General features: G+C 40.5%; 1 protein-coding gene across 1 annotated transcript; it reads left to right on the top strand.

The window, feature by feature from the left end:
* Positions 1-433: 433 nt before the first annotated feature.
* fntb (farnesyltransferase, CAAX box, beta) lies at positions 434-19,483 on the top strand. The gene is made up of 12 exons (XM_047574541.1): positions 434-656; positions 1,799-1,863; positions 5,157-5,229; positions 7,324-7,415; positions 8,891-9,037; positions 10,766-10,849; positions 12,667-12,753; positions 12,871-13,000; positions 15,392-15,524; positions 16,566-16,677; positions 16,781-16,895; positions 18,808-19,483. Exons 1-12 carry the CDS (start codon positions 558-560, stop codon positions 18,976-18,978), a joined length of 1,308 nt encoding a protein of 435 aa, XP_047430497.1. The 5' UTR covers positions 434-557; the 3' UTR covers positions 18,979-19,483.
* Positions 19,484-21,211: the final 1,728 nt, after the last annotated feature.

The following is a 21,211-nucleotide window of genomic DNA, read 5'->3' as shown; positions in this document are numbered from 1 at the left end:
TGATCGGTGTATTCTATTTTTGGGGGGCATACATGATACAGTTTTACAAATATAGCTTTGACCAATCTGATTTAATGTACTGCACACTGACTACATGTTTCTGGTGTATCTTTATCTTAGATTTAGCTGAAATTTAAATTCAACAAATAATAATCCGTCAGAGCTTTTATTTTGAAGGCTAAATTTGAGTGTTTCTGGTATTTTGTGCGTCGCTGACTAATCGATGTTAGAAACAATACAAACGGTTTCTCCTCAGTGCCTCGTCCCACCTTAACTTAAAAACAACCGTAACATCGTTATTGTTGTGTTATTATAATTAGTTTTTAAATACTGTTTCCAAAACGCCTTTTTAACGTTTTCTCACTAAAAATGAATGAAGCGCAGAAAGAGAAGTTTGTTCCCTTGGAGACGCCGTAACACGCAACTTCCGCCCACTCCGATCTCTACCGGAAGTGAGCGGAGTCAGAGAAAGTACCAAAACAAACTAACACCGCCAACGTTTCTCCTTTCACTCCCGGTATCCCTGCAGCTAGAGAGGGCGCCCCGTCATCGTAGACATGGACGGCACGTCGACGCCTCTGCGGTACCTCGGCGAGCACCACTCCGCAGAAATGTTCACGGATGACGGGGTGAAAACGGTGACTTCGGTGGAGCAGGTGAGCGAAGACACAGATTAGCTTCGTGTAACTAATGCTAACATGATGCTCTGGATGGAGGCATCGCGTCTGGAAAAAAAAAGTGTTCTCAGTTGTCACCTGGTATATTTTATTGAGTCACTGTCAGCCCGTTAATTAAAATGGAGATTATAAACTGTTTCTGCGTTGTTTGATCGTTTGTGTTGTCAAGTCTAAGGTAGCAAACTTTAGCTTTAGGAGAACCAGCCCTGCACGTTAAGTGGATTAAGTTTGAATAATTTTAAGCTAGCTAGTTAGCCATTTAACTGAATTAGCTAAGCCCGGGCAATGACAGGTCGTTACCAATGTTCCAGTACAAGCTGCTATATTTATATTTTATGCACTTCACCTACTGTTAATTCAGATTTTTATATTAACCGGATCCGTAGTTATTAATTCAGAGACATCCGATAAAGGAATTCATCCCTTTTCTAATCTCGTAACATGCTGCATTCACTTGATGTTGGGAAATCGATATTTTTCTTTATGCGCGTTGATGCATTCTTCAAAAATAGTATTGACTTTCTGTGATGCTCTTCTGTTCCCATTTAATGTACTTGTGTAGTCCTTTCACCAGGGGGGAGATATTGTATGATAGAGATATTTTCTAATTCAAAGACACATGAACGCCTCTTCCTACTTGGTGTTAAAGTGTACAATTTAACCTTGTGCCGTGAACGTAGCAAATCAATTCCCAACTACCTCAAATGAGTTGTCCAAACAAGAGCCTGACTAATTAAGTAATATAAAACTAATAATTAATAATACTTTAGACGTGTGTGGATTGTATTGGTTGATAATATGTAATTGTAAAAATATATTTTTTTGTAATTTACAGTGCACGCTAAGTAACATTTTTAAAACACGTGTTAATGTGCTGAGCTCATTGGTTTAAATTGTAGAAAATAATAACACACAATGTTTTACAACCTGCACAATAATTATTGATGGAATTTAATGCAAGCAAGAATCGGCACAGTGCAGTGTGCGTGATAAACAAACCAGTCCCCCGCTCTGTATTCGGCTAAGGCCGGTGATTCACTAATTAAAGGTGGATTTTGTTTATCCCCGAGCACAGAATGACCTCCATGTTCTCTTCTCTTCTTTTTTTTTTCCTCCACCAGACGAAAGTGGAACACAGCATTGAAGAAATCATTGCTGTTTTCAAGCAAATGCACAGCTTCCCACAGTAAGTCTCCGCGGTGTCCATGTGTCACACAGTCAGCAGCTGGTTAAATAACATTCACGTTGAACTTTACACCCAGTATTTCTCTCAGTATAATTAAACTTGCTGCCAGTCAAAGTTTTAATAGCATTTTAACAACATCCGACGTGAAAACCATCCTCTCCTTGCATATATATTCTATCCTGACAGACAAGATTACAGAAATAGCTGTAAACTAGGTATAAACAATACGATTGTGATTCTTTGTGCCGTACTGGTTAAAAACACATCACTTGCCACCCTTTGAGATAATAATATAGTGTTAGTGCAGCCTTCAAAAACTGTAAAAGACCATGAATAATCAATGTGCTGCGCTCCTCTAATGACGCACAGTATTTCCTCAAATAGCGCAGTCCTCCTTCAAACCCTGCACAGAACCAAATGTGACTCATGCCCATCAAAACGACTCCGCATTGTGTTTATTTTCGGTTCTGCAGCGGTGCATCAGACGAGCGCGAGAGATTGAAAACTGTTGTGAACGCGACTACAGTTGTAAAGGGCCCCCGCTCGCTATCGACCGCACCATATTTCCTCATATAGTGCATGAACGCATGTTCAGAACAAGGCCGCCGCGGCTTTATTTGAGGAAAATCAGGCAACTTCAACCTGTTGATGAGGATAGAGGTTCACACTCACACCTGACGATCGCACATCTGAACTTCAAAGTCAACACGCCCGCCAAATGTGAAGGAGACTGGATGAAGCAAAGAACAGACAAATTTAATTTAGTCACATGGGGAGGGATGAGTTGGCATTGGGACGTTTGGACAAGGGAGGAGAAAGCAAGGTGGAATTACCTTGTATATCTGTAAAAGATGCTCCACTTTTGATTCAGACATCAGAATCAGTAATTATGTCAAATCAGGACACCAAATTGTCCCGACCTCCTTTCAGTATAACTTAATAGCATTCGTGGGACGTACAGCTGAGCACAGGAGAGCTAGCTAGATAGACAAGTAGGTCAGATGTTGTGTAGCCATAGCGATGACAATCATCTATTCAGAGCTCTCTGAATGCATTAGCAGCCGTTATGAAGCGCTTCCTAGAACTCCGCTCATTGGCCTCGGCTGTTTTTGATCACAAACACCTGCTGCCGGCTAATCGAGGCGGCTGCGGAGTGACGCCGTTATCTAAATGTTGATCAGCCCACGTACTTTTGCCATCAGCTGTCGTCGCTTTCTCCGAGGGGTGACTCATCCCATTTCTATGACAACTGCCGGACGTGGACGCCGCTGCCGCTGCAGCCGTCAGAGAAGTGCATTCGCTACTGCAAGAAGAATCAATGGCATTAAGCAACGGAGGGTGTGCGTTTAGTTGTGATTGTCGTTGTGATTCACAGACATAAACTGTTGGAGAAAGTAGGAGGGGGAGTTTTGAGGTAGGTAGATGAGGAGCTGGGAGTCGAACTAATGCAATGAAGATTTCATGGGTATACACATAATTTGGTTGGAGGAATCACGGGTAAACTAGAAACTGGATGACGTTGCTGGGAGGAGGATCAGTCTGCTGCAGTAAACTTGACTTTGGATGGGCAGGATTAAAAGGAAGCAGAAATTAGTATTAAGTAGATTGAAGCCTTGAACTGAGCTTCCAGCCAGAAACAAATACTCCAGACGGTTGGAACTATTTTGCATTTATTTCGCATAATGCAGATAGTGGGACATAAACCCGACTGTTGCACTTGCAGGCTTGTCTTTATTTTACAGTTTTACATTGTAGAGAGCTGAAGGGAGACGTGAGAAGAGCGAAAGTGTCAAAATCTGCAGCCGTGGTCCCAGACAGGAACCCAGGAATCGAATGTCTGAGAGCTTGATCTGTGTATTGGTGAATTATAATTATATAAACAGGACTGAGGTCAAGAATCCAACCTCCCCCGTAGTTTTCGTCTCCATGTAAGAAGGTCTGAAGTCACAAATATCATTCTAGGAGACAAAATATTTAAAGGAATTATTGTTTTTTTGCTGAATGCACCTGCTGAGTTGCATTGTGGGTGATGTAGACGACCCGATTTAACAAGACGTTAAATAAATCATGGAAGGAAAATCGCAAAAATGTCCATTCATAGGTTGAAAATATTACTGCACAGTGAGGAAAGTTTGCAGAATCAGACCCATCAGATGTTGAAAGTAAAAATCCGTAAAACTACAAGAAGCAACACTGAGAACACAACCTTTCCGTTCTAAATAGTGGCCACAGCCTTGAAAAATGCACACAAAAGTCTGAAAACTTAACTCCACATTGATTGCAAAACAAATATGAGACTGTTGCACATATGCGACATCAATAGAATAGAAGTAAAAATGGCAAGATATCGGTTTAATGTTAATTTCCTGTTGTTGTTTTTTATTTTGCACACTCATCTGAAGCCTGGAAGCTGAGCTGAACCCTGTCGCCCGGCGCGGTGGGCGGACCGGCTTTTAAAAGCCGAGCCCCCGTCCTCTGATTGTTGTGTTGTTTTTCGCTGCAGCGAGGCCTCGGATAGTGATCTGTGACTAACCCTGTGTAGGTGTAATTACAACGGGGCACAGTGAACGCGGCGTGGAAAAGGCACAAAAAGCGAAACGGGACGGGGAGGGAGCGACAGTTGCGTTTGACTCACTGACACACTTGTGCTGTCAAACGTGTGCAGGGAGATACAGATGCACACGAGAGCTGCTTCCTGTGCTGCATGCGCGCGCTCTGACGTTAAAAAGATGAAGGGATTAACGCCGTCTCATATATTCATACTTGAGGTTTATTTACATATTTATGAGGATTCTGGCCGGCTGGCATTTCTAGCACTTGTACCACATCGTTGTATATATTTTCTTTTGTTGTGTTAATGCTTAAATTGCCCTGTGCAGTGCAACGTTTGTGTGTTTTCTCATTTTAAATTAATCCTAATTGTTCCTGTAGGGGCAAGTAAACAACATGGAGCACTGCCACCTTTTAAAATGAACAAAACTCTATAAAATATCCACAAAAATCTCTGATATATATATTTTTTTTAACAAGAAATAAGAAAACACTTTAGCTTTATTTAGTTTGTGTTGTTGCCTTTTGTCCTTACAGGCCGTCATTTATCTCCTGTTAATAGAAACTCGATGCGAAAGGATCCACAAGTTATGTTGCTGAGGCACCGAAATAACACAAATATAATTCCTCTCAGATTCTGTGCATTTAGTATGATATTTAAAACAGGTTGAACCTTATCTTGAATGTTCTGTTTCCAGCTGTGTGCATTTCATCTCCATGTCCTCTTGTTTGTTTTTCTTCAGGCCAACGTTGTTGAGGGAGCAACACTACCAGTATCTCAAGAAGGGTTTACGTCACTTATCAGACGCTTATGAGGTACGGTGAACTTCCACAGATAACGCCCACAGGAGATGCCTCTACACCTATAGGTTAGCATTTAGAAAGAACTTAAGTTTTAGTAGTAACTGTTGATTGGGTATAAAGATGGAGGAGGCCAACGCTGACCATCGTATTCTTGAAGCAAGGTTTTGAAGCTCAGCGTGGTGGCCCCGTCGGTCGCCATCTTGGCAGCGACCGACTCCGCCTACTTAAAAAATGGGTGAAAATTTAGAGCTGAGGCAGGCGGCTGGAAACCTGTGAGGGTATCCACCTGTCACTCACAGCAGCCACGCCACTTAACCCCTCGGAGTTGACGGATAACATGACTATTTTACGATGACGTAGCAGCAAGACGCAGCGTCACTGAATCTCAGTTTCAACTTTTGTAGAAAGTGCTAACATCAAACTGTATACTAGTTTTTAATTTGTATTGATGAGAGTAAAACTAGACTTATTATAAATGAGTTACGCCACACTTTTTCCTGAACGTTGCTGTCATGTTGGTGCGTGTCTGGTGCACGGGTGAAACGTTGAAAAGCAAAATGCTATTAAGCGGAGATCGCTAGCCAGCTTCTAATGCTCGAAAGAAAAAAACAAAAAACATGGCACCCCCTTCCCTATTGGTGGAAGAATGCATCCCATCAACCAGTCAGGAAATAATCTGCCAAATGCATGATGCATTTCCTGCGTTTTAATGTAAATGGTTATAAATAGCTTTGTTGTTGGCTAGATTTGTACATACAATTTTGAAATTTACACTTTAGATTTGCATTCTAAGTCCCAAAAATGTTTCATTAAACATGAAAAATCTAACTTTTTTATCATATTGATTACATGGTTTTATCATGTTTTTAGGTCTAATGTGTTAAAACAATTTGTTAAAATGAAAAAATACCTGTAAAGTGACACAGGTGAGGGTTTTTTGGAAAGAATAATACTAAACAAGACAATATAAAGATGAAATATATAAAGGTAAAATCAAAAACAATTATTCTCTGGACTCCAGAGGGTTAATTATGCATAACTTTAAGCCTTAATACAATCTAACATTTGTCATAAATGGAGAAACACCAGAGACTGTTTCTTATACCAGGGTTTAAACATGTTTTCTGACTCATTTTTTGAGTCGGCTCCACCACGTGGTCATTAAAGGAACTGTGGTTTTGGACACTGGAGCAGTTTGGCTTATTTTTTTTTTTATATATATATATAACCACTGCTGACCTGTGGGATGACACCAGTCTCTGCCGCTGTATCAGTGTCTGAATGACTCTTTCTGCTTTAAATAGATCTACTGCAATAATGGTTTCTGTAGCTTAGCATCTCAGTAACACACAGCGGTGGAAATAAGTTTTCAGACACCCTTAAAATTTTACACAGTCTCAAATTATTATCATGAAATACTTGTTTTTTTGTGTTCCAAAAGGTGCATTAGACAGACACAAACAAATACAAATTACATTAATTTTGTTTATTTTTTACAAGAAAAACTAACAAAACTAAATTCTTGACGGTTTCAGTGTCGGTTCTCAACTTTGTTGGTGTCAAAGTCAACAAATAACATTAATAAACTATTGTTTCCTCGTTTTAGTCATTCTCTGAAGAATTTTCAAATGTTCTGGCTTCATATAGAAAAATGTGTCTCAACCAAAATGACCCAATACTCAACATTTCTTGTGTGTTTTTACTAATCAGTTTTAAGCTTTTAATGGCTTTTATAGGATTTATTTTATTATATTTTGTCTGTGACTGATTCTTAATACAATATTTCACAAATGCATGAGGTGTCCGCCAACTTTTTCCCACCACTGTACTTATCTTTGTTATTGCAGTGGTGTTTTCTGTAGCAAATAACTAGCAACTAGAAGCTAAAGGTGGTTTATTTAGTAAAAGCTGCACAAAAGACATAGTTTAACTGTATTATTTGGATCATAAATGCTAAATAAACGCTAAACATGATCAGAAACAAGTGTAATTTTCCTCCACTGTCTCTGCCTCCGGACGGCCTGATCTCACTCTCCTGCTCACGGCTATAATTTGTCATCTCACGGCCAGTTTAATCACGTGACGTTTGTGTTTCTGTGCGCGCAGTGTCTGGATGCTAGCAGACCGTGGCTTTGCTTCTGGATTCTTCACAGCCTGGAGTTGCTCGAGGAGCCCGTTCCTGCTGCCGTCGCCTCAGAGTGAGTCACGCACGGACTAGACGCCTATAAATCCTGTGCGCTGCCAACAACTTTTTTATTTTTTTTTTAATTCCTGTTGCGTCGTTCCATAATTCCACTACAATGTAGCACAAAAATATATAATGCTGCAGTGAAAAACCTCTCGAGTGTAATTAACTTATTTTATTTATTGATAAATCTGCCACAAACGCATCACAAAGTACGCGTGATACTATATTTATTTTCTAAATGTTACAAGACGTCACATGAAACGATAAAATGGGTTAGTGGGAAATAAACCGGAGATCAATCCATAAATGGATCTTATCTCATTTCCTCTTCACCTGGTTCTTCATGTTCAGTTTAATGGAGGGAGGTTTCACAGTCAACCAACAGCGACATTTAATAGCCTAAAATATACACCAATCAGGCATAACATTATGCATTATCCTAATATTTTTGTAGATCTGAAAGGACATTTGGACTCTTTGAGGGTGTCCTGTGGTTTGTGGGAAGAGCAGAACATTGAATCGTCACAAGATGATCAGCGTTATTTACTTCTCCTGTCGGTGGTCATAATGTTATGGCTGATTGGTGTATAGTGCTATATATATGTTATATAAAAGTCTAGAGTACTGGGCTGTACAACCAAGTGTATGTTTTATTCTCCAAGCCGTGTCCCCGTTAATGCCACTAATTGCCATTTGATTAAATTACTGCCAGTCGAAAGCAACTCTCTGCAAATCACGTAGCGAGCGGCGACGCCAGGCCCCCGCCAGCCGGCCCACGCTCATTATTCGCCGCGAGGCGTGCCAGCACACACCGGCTGGCACCGCGCGGAGCCAACGTGACGCCCTCGTGCTCACAAACACACTCCTGTTCAAGGACTCGCGACAATGCAACCTACGACAGATTGCCTCCTCTGTCCCCGTGAAGCGGACTCTGTTCTCAGGTCGGCGCTGGCAACCGCCCGACCGGTTTGGCCCGAGCCGCCGCCGCTGCTGCCGCCTTCCCCCTTCCAACTTCGCTTGGCTCAAGGCATCCTTAAAGTTATGCGATGAAGGATGAAGAGGACATTTGTGCGAGAGGTGCGGCCTGGTGCGCCGAAGGGGCTGGAGAGGAAAGGAAACTGCGGTTGCGACACGTCAGATTAAGTGAAATAAGCCGGTGGTTATTGTTGCCCGTGGAGCTTCTGCGAGACCGAGACGCGTAATTAGAGCCCCGATTGATCCCGGAGCCATTAACCGGTCATTATGTGGTTTTTAAACGAGGTGTTTTGAGTCATCCGGATTTAGTTGGGCAAATTCACACTAGAACTCACGTCCCGAGCGGTTAAATCGAGCAGAATACGAAGGTAGAAGTCGTGTTTGGATGCAAAATAGTGCATCAGACTTCACAAAATTTGCAACACTACACACTCGATGTATATTCAAATATGTTAAACATCACATCATTGAGCGAATTCCTAACCTCTCCTAACGTCTCTTCTCTCTAAGCGTTTGTCAGTTTCTGGCGCGCTGTCAGAGCCCGACGGGAGGCTTCGCCGGCGGACCGGGGCAACACGCCCACCTCGCGCCCACCTACGCCGCTGTCAGCGCCCTCTGCATCATCGGCACAGAGGAGGCCTACAACGTTATAGACAGGTACAGCTCGTCGCCATGCATGTTAGTTTGTTCGGTCACTTCAGACTGAGGCATCTGGAGAATTGTAGTTGTGTTTTAAAGCTCCCACATTTATGACTCTCATCCTGACAGATACTGATGGCGTTACCAGGCAACTGGAAACGTTTTAGCCCGAGGAGCTAATGCTGGCTAGCTATTACAACTGACCTGTAGTTTATGCTTCTAGAGCCCTGTTCACATGGCACTAGTTTTACCTGGGTTTTACCTCTGGTGATTTATAATAATCACGGAGGTTGGTAATCCAGTGCGAATCGACATCTCTGTGATTCAGGGTCACTTGACCCTCAGGCGTCCGTTTAATTAGCTGGTGATGTTAGCTGGTGATGTTAGCTGTCCAAAAACTTAACTGAGTAATGTGTTTTATTCTTTTTCTGTTGGTTTCTGCATAAATCTCTTAAACCACTTACACACTTTACAAAACTACCAGAAATTCAATCATTTGTGAGGATTTTAACACTTAAAATGCCATTTTTTTTAAAATTAAAAATTAGCTATTTTCCATTAAACTAATGGGGGCAGTTTTTTCAAATCAGTCTTAAGTAAGATTATCTAAAATAATGACTTGATTGCATTATTAATTTTTGTGTAGCATCAGATTTAAAATTTTCCTACCCTCTTGACCCATTGACTCTCAGCCATGACACAATAAAATCATTCATTCTGTAATATTACGGTTTCATTTACGAGAAAAAACGGTCTAATTTGTCATTTTTAGTGTTCAACACTAACTTCAGCCATTTCCCCGTTAGAGGACCTATTCATAAAATGTTTATTTCATTAGTTTCTGTGCTTGTGTTATTGAGCTTTGCAGGCTATTTTAATGTGTGTGCGTGTCTATCTGTGTGCATTCACAGCCATTCATTTGTTTGCTGGGATAAATAGGATCAAAAATATTTTTTTATCATGCATTCTAATTTGCAAAATTAAAATAGTTTCTGACGCACAGTCAGGTTAGACAGGAAGTAGCAGAGCAGAGACATAACCTCAGTTAAACGCAGTTTGTTGATCTCGTGCGAGTGATTTTCTTCCTGTTCCGATACCGAGTAAAATTCAGGCTGGTATCGGCGATACCGATCACGATACTTTGTGTAAATACAAAAACAAAGTACTGTATTTCAAATCATAGCTTCATAAAGAATACAAGACCGAGCTAATACAACAACAGAAAAACAGAGAAAAACAGAAAAAAACAGGACACAATCATACAAAATATGTGAAAATGCTGTTTCAAACACTAAAAAAAGAAGTAAAAATAATAAGACCATTAAAATACATTATTGTTTAACTATTAAGAACTGCTGTAAAATGAAGACCTACATCTTAATTCTGACCCTATTTCCTGTGTCCTCATCATAAATGTCTCATGTTCTGTGTTGTGGTTTAACATGAGGTTTGTTGTGTTGCCACGACTGAAGTATCGATATTTTGATTTGAGAATAGATTTTAGAGCATAAAGACCTGGTATCTGAAGTATCGATATTTCAGTGACATCGTGTGTTGGCTTTTCTCTAAATTAAACTTCTAAATCATTTTTCTCACGGTGACATTTCTTATACCTTCAGTCGAGTCTTGATTCCTGTTTCGTTGGCGTGAAGCAGCTTTTAGACGCCACATATCGATTTTCCTTTTGCGTTTCTAACTAACCTCCCCCTCCCCACCCCTCTCTCCCCCTCTGCCAACCCTCTCCAGGGAGAAGCTGTTAGATTTCCTATGGTCAGTGAAGCAACCAGATGGCTCGTTTGTGATGCACGTTGGAGGGGAGGTGGACGTCAGGTGAGAGAGCACAGGAGATGAAGCTGCATCCTTCACTACTGTTTTCCGGTCACATTTATTAGCGCAGCTTGTGCGTCCTCATTGTTGTTTTTGTGACGACACATTAAAAGATGAGTGGGACGGCTCTTGTTTAATCCTTTTTCTTTGTATTAGTTATGCTCTTTTGTTCCCCCGACAGAAAAGAAGAGAATAACCCACATCTGCGGTTAATCTGAGTTTCTCTTTGAATTTGCTATATGAGGCTGTTTTTTTTTTTCTCACAAAGCAGCATTGAGGTTTTCTATTTAAAAAAACCTCAAAAAGCCAAAGTTTTCTTTTCTTTTTTTTTTTTGCTGTCAGACGAGCCTGTTATCTGTTGCTGAGCCAATTAGTGTTCAGCTGTCATTATGTATTATTTATTATTTAAGCTCTGTTCCTCTCGGTCGGTTTTTCGCTTATCAGTTTCTGTCACACTGGAAAATCACACGAAGAAAAACAGCTTTGTAATAATTTCCAAGCTCATCCTGTGGTTTTTAGACGGTTTTTATTAGTTGTAGTTACTCACACACAGGAAGACAGGAACACATTTGTTTTCACCAAGAAGTTGCACTTAAACACATCCTCTTCTTACCAGCAGGGGGCAGTAGACTTTATTCATTATTCAGCAAAGAGAAACTATAGATGGTTTAACAGGGATGACAGAACTGCTCCTTTAAAGTGAAACTAAAGCGAGTAGAGCTCCCCCTGGTGGCTGGAGGCTGCCATGTAGGTCACTTACATGGAGGAGGTGGAGCTCAAACTAAAATACACGTCAAATATTTTTTTGATTAACGCAAGATATCTTCAGTTTGTCCAGTGCAGGGAAGTGGGGACATGTTGTCCATATTTATATACAGTCTATGGGAGAAACCAAAAGAGCTTGTGTTAGCTAGGAGGACGTAAAGGGACTGAAACAGAGCTGGCCTCTCTTGAGTCATGGTGATCACTTGGTTTACGGTCTGTTTATTCTGGATGATCGTGTCGCCGTTGTTCATATTAAAAAAAAAAAAAAAAAACGGTTACCTTGGCAACCAGAGCCTAGAACATCCACTAACCGGTAACGAGCAAAATTCAAGGAAACGAGGATTCAAGAAAACCTGCATACGTTCAAAAATAAATTACAGTGACCTTGTGTCATGGTAATTCTCATTATTAGTCACTTTAACACCATTCTGCTTTCAGTATTCACAGAGAGAGCTCAACGTGTGCGCATCCGCAGCTAAAAATAGTCACATATATATATAAATACTGAGCCCAGCTGTTCCCGGAAGTCTGTTTGAGAAATTAAACGGTTCATTTGTGACCTGTTTCTTTTTAAAGATTTATATTTTCCAGCCATATTACAAGTCTTATTCTATTTCTGAGCAAACAAACCATCACATGCCCTCTAACCCAGTAGAAACGCTGCCATTGTTTATCAACTAACGCTGTGTGAATTAATCTTCATCATACAGCCGTTGTCGTGTGGACATGACTGAGCATGCTCAGAATGAGCTTGGAATAGAAAAAAACTACAGTGGATGTGTTTATTGTAATGACAGACTTTTCCTACTCTTGAATTCTTGATAATTGATTCATTGTTAAGTAGATGCCGACTCCAGATGAGCTCAGGAAATCAAAGCTGTGACGTGAAGCAGGTGGATGTTTGTGTTTGGTCTGCTGACGATCTTACAATACTCTGGGAGATACTGTTTCAAATTCAGGACGTGCAGAGTTCCTGCTGCCGTGTTTTGTTTGTTCGATCTTTATCTTCCTGTTATGGTATTTTTTGTTTGTTTTTTTATTTTTTTTGTGTACAGGAGTGCATACTGTGCAGCCTCCGTAGCGTCGCTCACCAACATCCTCACGCCTAAACTGTTTGAGGACACGACCAGCTGGATCCTTAGGTGCGACAAAGAGCAAACGCCGTTTGCGCTGGCAAATCATTCATTTTTATTTCAGTTAATGTGTTTCTACGTAACCACGATAATCATGGGTTTTTATCGTTTGTCCTCGGCCTGCAGGTGTCAAAACTGGGAGGGCGGTCTCAGCGGAGTGCCGGGTTTGGAGGCGCACGGCGGCTACACTTTCTGTGGCACGGCCGCTCTGGTCATCCTGGGCAAAGAACATATGCTGGACCTCAAAGCTTTGCTGGTGAGAGATTAGATTTTATATTGGCAAAGATATGATGGAGATAAATGGAGATAGATGGAGTGGTAACCGAGCTTTGGTACAGACACATCTTTACCCCCTAGTGAAGGGATTCAGCTGCAGACACGAAGCTGAACCCTTTAGCTCACAGGTGTTTGGTTGATTAAACATTTTTTATATATTTTTAAAAAAATTCCCGTCACAATTTTCCTTGAAAAATTACAAATTTTTTAAATTGCACATTAAGATGAATCCAACATATTTTAGTAAAGCAATTAGCTGAGAGCCTATTCAGTCCAAAAAAATGAATATATTTTAATGCAAAAATGATAATAATAATAATATATATTTATAAATAGCACATATAGTTGGTGGTCGCTACTTAATCTCTCCATCGGTTTGTGGGTCCATGGCCTGAAAAACCTTGAAGAGGGTTGGGCTGAACCGTTTGCGGTCTTTGGATTACTGCAATTATGCGACGGTTGACTCTACTGGGAAAATTGCAACGCTTTCTGGAAGCTGAGACGTTGCACCTCACAGCCAGTATGGTGTCATTACGGTAATTTCACTTCATGAGGAACTTGTGTCACACCTTGGAAGGTTATTAAACCTCTAGAACATGCAGTAAATTAAAAAATAAATAAATAAATAAAATAAGATATTGAAAGTTCCACGTATTTTGAAAAACTTACAAAAGCACTTAACTTACAGGACGTTTTCTCACCTTTTTATAGTTAAAATAAGGAAAAATGAGGCCTAAGTGTTAGAGAGTTATCAGCTAATGAACAATGGATAAATCTGTCTCAGAGCTAACATTTAGTTAACATGTTCAAGCTTTTACAATTAAGGAAGTGCCATCACTATCTTGTACTAACCATTCAAATGCCGCGTGGTTCAAGTTAAATTTGCATGTGAGAAACCTGCCTCCTCCACCCGTCCTCCTCCTTCTTTAAACAACCATCGGCTCACCTGCCGCGTGTCCTCTTCACAATTAACTTAAGAGCAGATGGTTCCCAGACTGTTCAACCCTGACGTCACCATTCAAAACATACGCATATTGGAGAATTTTATGATTCATTCATTCAAACTTTATTTAAACCTCTAAAGAACAAATCACAAATTAAAAGTCCTAGTTCCTGAGTGTCCAGTTACAACAATAGTTGCTGACAGTCATTTGGTTTCCTGCATGATGGGAATCTGAACCAAAATGAAGTCTCTCTCTGTCGTTTAATTCAGTTTTTAAGTCCTAGTGTCCTGTTTGAGTTCGCACAAAGAAAAAAAAAACACGCAAGCACAGAAAATAAAATGTATAGCAGCCATGTGAAGTAGAAAGATGCAAATTTTCCAACTGACATTAATATAAGGCCGACAGAGAAGTCTGTCCAATGAATGACTAGTTTGTTTTTTTCCAATCAAATAAAAACTCAACAGTGGCACACACGAATTCATGATGGTGGTGTAAAATCCCTTTTCAGATTTCCATGTGACTTCATGAGGAAGCACCTTTTTTCGAAATTTAGAATATTTGCATAATTCTGAGAAGCGAGTGAAACTTTGCATGAGTTTAATATTTTGTCAATCTTTGAATGTCACAGTGAGCCTGAAAAATCATATATATATATTTTTTTTGTGTGCAGATTTGTTTGATTTTATGTTGGGTCAATACTTAAGAAAATAGTGCACAGAGCCACAGGAGAGCCTTAAATAAATGAATAAATAAATAAAACATTGGCCAAAACTAGTTGATTAACATATATATAAAAAAAAAAAATAAATTAAAAGCAATTAGTACTTTATGTGCATTTAATCTTTTTATGTATTTCTACAGAAAAAACGTATTTAGGTACATTTATTAATTATTTTATGTATTTATCTGTATATTTTCACATGTATTTTTGTATCCGTTTACACATTTTTTTCCCCCTATTTTATGGCACATTTATGACTCCATACTTAAAACGTATAAAGGTGCGAATGGTCGACCGTTCACTTTCTTTAATAAATTGAATTTTTGAAGCCACGTTAACGAGCTAAACATCCCAACCTCCTCTTCTTCAGACGGACGAGAGGCTCCAGCTGGTTTAAAAAAAAAACGCCAATATAAAGCCAATATTTCATAATAACTTGAACCAAGCTGGGGAGACCAATTAGCAGTTTCCATGACGACGATAGTGCAAATTCCTTCCCGATTTTTAAAAAATCTTATTAAAGCATCGTTGTCTTTCGTCCTGTCTTCATTGTGTGTAACTCTTCAGCTCCGTCATGGGACATGAGATTAAAAACTAAGAGATCACGGTTAAAACACGTTTCTGACGGACTCTTTGTCCAACAAAGCCCGCTGCTGTGTTTTGTATTGTCGCGTTAAAATGTGCGTTTGTCGCCTCCGTTCCCCAGCGGTGGGTGGTCAGCAGGCAGATGCGGTTCGAGGGAGGCTTCCAGGGCCGCTGCAACAAACTGGTGGACGGCTGCTACTCCTTCTGGCAAGTTGGAATCTTGCCTCTGCTCCACCGAGCCTTATTCAAAGAAGGTACGGCTTCATTATCTCCATCGTGTGTTCCTGTATGAATGATTCTCAGAGCTGCTCTGGAGGGAAACGTATCTGATGCTTTTAATGGAATTTTTATGGGAATTAAAACTTGATTTTGAGATATGAAATAGGTATTCTGATTAATTAAAGTAAAAGTAGCAGTAAAATTATTAAAAAGTCAAAAGTCATTAATTAATTCTAAGTTATAAGAAAAACTGATTTAAATCATATAACAAAAATAATCTTGTTTCAGAGTTTTAGTTTTATATGTTGCGCTTTATATTTATTACTAGTGGACTCATTGACAAATAATAATATATATTTAATCATTATATCCTGGTCTAATCTGCTTTGAGTTAAAAACAAACATATAGCTTTTAGACAAGCATAGTACAGTCAAAGAGGAAATGAAATTAAAGTACCCAAATAAAGTACGTCAGTAGATTTAATTTATAGTGTAGGTTTCCCCACCACAGGCCAGCTGCTACTTTCTGTACTCCATAAAAAATGCATTTAAAATTATTTTATACCAGTGTGCTTTTTACAGTTTAAAGTAAACAAGCTCATCTGCATATTTTATTAGGAAAATAATATAAAAAATATTTTTTCTTAAATACATTTTTAATTTAAAAACCTTTTCACTGCTTTGAAAGCTCAAAATAAACAATAAACTTTCATTTGGACTCTGGGATCGACTCATTTTCAGTATTTCCGGGATATTTCACAAAATGCATCTCTGGGTTTGATGTGTCACTCACCAACCATGACAAAATATGACTCAAATGTCTAAAAAGGTCGAAGTGATGAAGTGATTCCATTTCAGTGATTCATTCAAACGTTACTTTACGGCCGTGAAACAGAAACTCAACACGCACAAAGTGCTCGGTGTCACGAGACGTCTGCTGATGTTGGCAAATCTAGAAACCACTGAGGCTTGGGAAGCTAAAGGAGATACACATTATAGAGTTATGACGTAAATACTTGTCTGCATCGGAAAACAAACTGCAGCCCTTAACCTTTGACCCGACTCTGTCCGTGCAGGCGAGTCGGAGCTGAGTCGGCAGCGGTGGATGTTCGAGCAGCAGGCCCTGCAGGAGTACATCCTCCTGTGCTGTCAGAACCCGGCAGGAGGCCTTTTGGATAAGCCCGGCAAGTCAGTACCACGCCACCTGCTCTCACACACATTCGACACGCCGTAAACCAAACGGGGATTCGCATGATTCTAAACGTCACCGTCCCGTTTTTTTTGTGTCCAGATCCAGAGACTTTTACCACACGTGTTACTGCCTGAGCGGCCTCTCGGTGGCGCAGCACTTTGGAAACATGGACCTCCATCACGAGGTGATCCTCGGCAGGGAGGAGAACAGACTGGTGAGGAGAACGGGAGTGTTTGAAATAAGGAATAGATTTGTTGTAGTACACAAAGAAGAGATATGGGTAATAGGAAAGTATTTAAACTGACACTTAGACCTTTAATGGCCCACGTCATAATTTAAAGCTACTAATCACGTAAAAATACGTCAATATTGTTGCATATTGTTACATGTGTAACGGCACCGTTCCTAAATAATTTAAAGCATCTGTTTCTGATCTGAGGAAATCATTTGAGATCACTTGTTAAGACAGATAAATGTGATAAATCTGTGTGGGAGTCCCTGGTTTATAACAAGCGGTGACATCTCAGGCGAAAAAACGACGCTAACGCAGAAATGCTACAAACTGTAGTTTCTCCACTGGCCACTAGAGGATGGCCCCAAGAGTGAGTCAATACCTTAAGACACTAGAAAGATAGACAGACGGCGGAAATGTTTCTCAACAGTGAAGCCAGAGCGAGTAGAGCTCCCCCTGGTGTCTGGCTGCAGTATAGGTCATAAGCTCCGCCCCCTCCATGTTAGTGGATGGGACTTGGGCTAAACTCACGTAAATTTTTTCAAGGATGGTTTTTGTTTTACCTACTTAATATAAAAAAATTGAAAACAAGTACAGTAGGTATAACATACAGGTATAATCCAATATTTCTTTGTAACTGGTGGAGGTAGAGAAGAGCGTAGTATTAAACAAAAACTTCAGTCATCGGTATCGCGGCTCCACTCTCGGCCCGTGCTGATCAGACTCTGGCCACAAAGTTGCAAGATGGCACCAAAAATAGCGTCAGTTTGGCTAATGCAAGGAAGCGGGGACGCGTTGTCCATATTTAGATACAGTCTGTGATTAATACCCATAAACCCAAATGCTAACATGTCCAGCTTAGCAGCAAAAATAAACAAACAGGTTTACAGGCTGCTACAAAACATGAAAACAGTTTTCATGTAAGTTTTAACTTACGCATAATTAAAATAATTTGGGTGCCACCCTTTGTCCATTTTTTTAAATTAGTTTTAGTAGTTGGGCGGAGTGTGGCGCTTCCAAGATGGCGACCGCCAGTGACGCCACACTGAGCTTCACATCTGGTCTCCACTACTGTGAAGGCTTCATCCATTGTTATTTATTACAGTCAGTAGTTTATAAGACGCTGGGGGTTGAGTTAATATATGAGCAAGAAGTGGCTGGTTCCTCTTTGGGTTATTAATTTTACTTAATGTCAAATCGAGTTGGATAATTTATTATTAAGTCTGCACCAACCAGACTGCAGGTCATTTAAAAAAAAGCGTTGAGTCTCATTAACGGCTCATTACGCCTTTAATGCACTTTTTTTTTTAATTTCTCCTCCGTGTAGTGAATTATTACGCCGGTGGATAAAGAGTGCATTTAGATCCAAACAAAATAAACACACTACGCTTCGTGTTCATCTGCTTATAATGCTGAAATTTGCATGAAGTAGAAAAGGAGAAGCACTGACAGACACTTGAAGGAGGGTGTGGCCGAAAATGACAAGTGGCATGTGGTTACCCTTCACAAAGAGAAGTGAGTGGAACCGGTGGTGGGTTCTTTTTTTTTATTTTTTTTATTTTGCTGTTTCCTGTTGTATTACTGGCACTAAACAGCTGGTTACAGTAAGTGTGGCCCGGCGTGCACGACAGCTCGGAGGTTAAAATAATAAACGCTGCGTCCAGCGCGGTGGAAAGACATCGATTCATTTATATCTGGCAGCCCTGAAGAAATCAATAGAGTCCCGTCTGATAGTGGCAGCAGTTAACTGTGAGATAAACTGCAAAGTAATTGTGAAGCTATAATTACACCCACACCAGATTAAGAAGCGGGTTTCAGTGCAGCTGCGACGTGAACATTTTTTTAAGCATTAAAAATTCTGCATCACAGTGAATCCTCATCTCTTCGTTTCCAGGCTCCGACTCATCCGGTTTACAACATCTGTCCGGAGAAGGTGGCCCGGGCCCTGGAGCACTTTCACCGGCTGCCGGTCCCAGACCAGAGACCGGCAGACTCCGCCCCCAACCCCAACCCCGCCCCTAACCCCGCCCCCTCCGCCGCCGCATCCTCCGACCCGCAGTCCTAGCCGGCACCTGAAGCGTGGACACGTCCTTTACGCTTTGATCGGGCCAAGTCCGGGTGGACTCGGAAGAGGAGAGCGGCGCGTCAGGTGTGACGTGGACGAGCCCGAGAACACCTCAACATGGTCGGACGCCTCCACGGAGCAACAGGAGGAGGAGGAGGAGGAGGATGGAGATTAAGCTGTCATGTGCGTCATGTGTGGGCACCAGGACGCAGGGGCTGAATTTTTATTATTATTATTTTTTTTTTTTGTTTGCTTGCATTTTTGCCTGTTGTTTTCATTCTCGACATAAACGTGGAACTCTGTAAAGTTTCAGTATGAGCCGAGATAATAAACCTTTATATAGCTCTTCTCAAAAAAACGGCGTCGTAAAATGCTTTGGGAGTTTAGTTTAGTTTAGTTTGGAAACGGAAGCAACATGTCGTCACACTAACAGCATAATTGCCTAAGATATTTATTATTTGACTGTTAAAAATATTAATAAAAAAAATATCAATGTGCCTCCTAATAATTGTGGGTTGTTTTGTTTTGTTTTACCAAAAAAGGCTCGAATGTGACTTAGGCAATTATGCTATTAGGATAACGACGTTTATTCATTTATTTATTTATTTATTTATTTCTGCCCTAGAGCAGAAAGTCTTCAAGGAACTACCTACTATATGTGTCCTATATTAACTGTCCTTTAATAATGTTCATTATTATTATCATCATTTTACGTTCAGTATTAAGCTATCCCTTTACTAAAATATTCTGGTTTCATTCATTTAAATTTCTTCTAACATGAACCCATCCAACATAATTACTTTAATGAATGAATGAATTAATTAATTAATCTCTCCAAAGAAGAAACAAAAAATGTTTGGACAAAAACACATGGACAGGCAAAACAACATGAACAAACAGCATGAATTAAACCTATCAGTACATAATAACCGTCACTATCCAGACCAGTCCATGAGTCTAAGATCAAAACGTGCTGTCCTGATGATCTTCCAAGGTTTATTTGCTTAGACAGAGATAAGGCAATAATAATCTGAATGCACTAGTTTTGTTTTTAGACACTTAGGTGCAACATTCAAAAACATCCACATTTTAAACTTTACACTGACCTGAGACAGTTGTACATCCACGTATCCAGGTCAGAGTATAGTAACCGGCTGTACGTTGGTTTCAAGTCATCTCCCTCCTGAGGTGTTTTTCTGTCCCGTCGAGATTTAATCCCTCGAGCAAATTCTGTCTCCACCTCCTCCCTGCTGGTCGTGCCCCAGTAAACCCTCCAAGGAGGCATCATCACCAGATGAACGAACCACCTCAGCCAGTCTCAGCCACCTTACTTTATTATTTATAGTAAATAGAGCAAAGGATTCACTACTTCTCCTCCAGAATTTAAGTTTTTTAGGGAATAAAAATCCATGTTTCCCTTGAAAATAGTGTGTATCTGAAAAAAAAAAAAAAAAGAATGGCTGACGTGACTTTTTCAAACCCAAACCAATATTTAGTTGCCTATTTTTCACTCGATCGTTCCCCAGGTGTTTCCACTCCTTGATTGGAGCCCACCTGTGGTAAATTAAACCAATTAAGACGTGACTTGAAAAGGCGTCTCTATAAAAAGGCCTCACAGTCGGAGCTAAAGCTGAGCCCTGAGGTCAAAGGAAACTGGTCTGCAGAGCTCAGAGACAGGACTGAAGCAAGGCACAGGTCTGGGGGGGAAAGGACAATGAATTAAAATCTACTGCCCCGAAGTCTCACAGCGGCCTCCGTCATCCGCAACTGGTAGAAATCTGACACAACCAGGACTCTACCAAGAACTAGAGCCTTGATCATCACCCTGAATGAGCTCTACTGGAGTTCCTGTGTGGAGATGTGACACGGCTCCAGAAGGAAAAAGGCCTCCGTGGATCTGGACGGGTCGTTACCAGTGAAACACGGTGGTGGAAGCATCAGGCTGAGGGGGGAGTTTAGGCCTGCAAAGCTTGAGTATTGCATCTTATCCCACAAAGGCTTGAGGTTGTAAATTCTGCCAAAGGTGCTTCAACTTAAGTTCAGAGTAATTGGTCTAAAAATCACAGGTGTCAAACATGCGGTCCAGGGGCCAAGAGCGGCCCGCTGGAGGAGTCAAATATGGCCCCTTCTATTGATATAATGAAAATAACTCAGGAGTAAACAGCCGACACCGATATGCACAATTACACTTACTTTTCTTTTTAAAAAAGGATATTTTATTACATTTTTATTT

Source organism: Mugil cephalus, chromosome 21 (assembly GCF_022458985.1).
Source record: "Mugil cephalus isolate CIBA_MC_2020 chromosome 21, CIBA_Mcephalus_1.1, whole genome shotgun sequence".
Lineage (NCBI taxonomy): Eukaryota > Metazoa > Chordata > Actinopteri > Mugiliformes > Mugilidae > Mugil > Mugil cephalus.
This window is presented reverse-complemented; position numbering and strand designations above follow the sequence as displayed.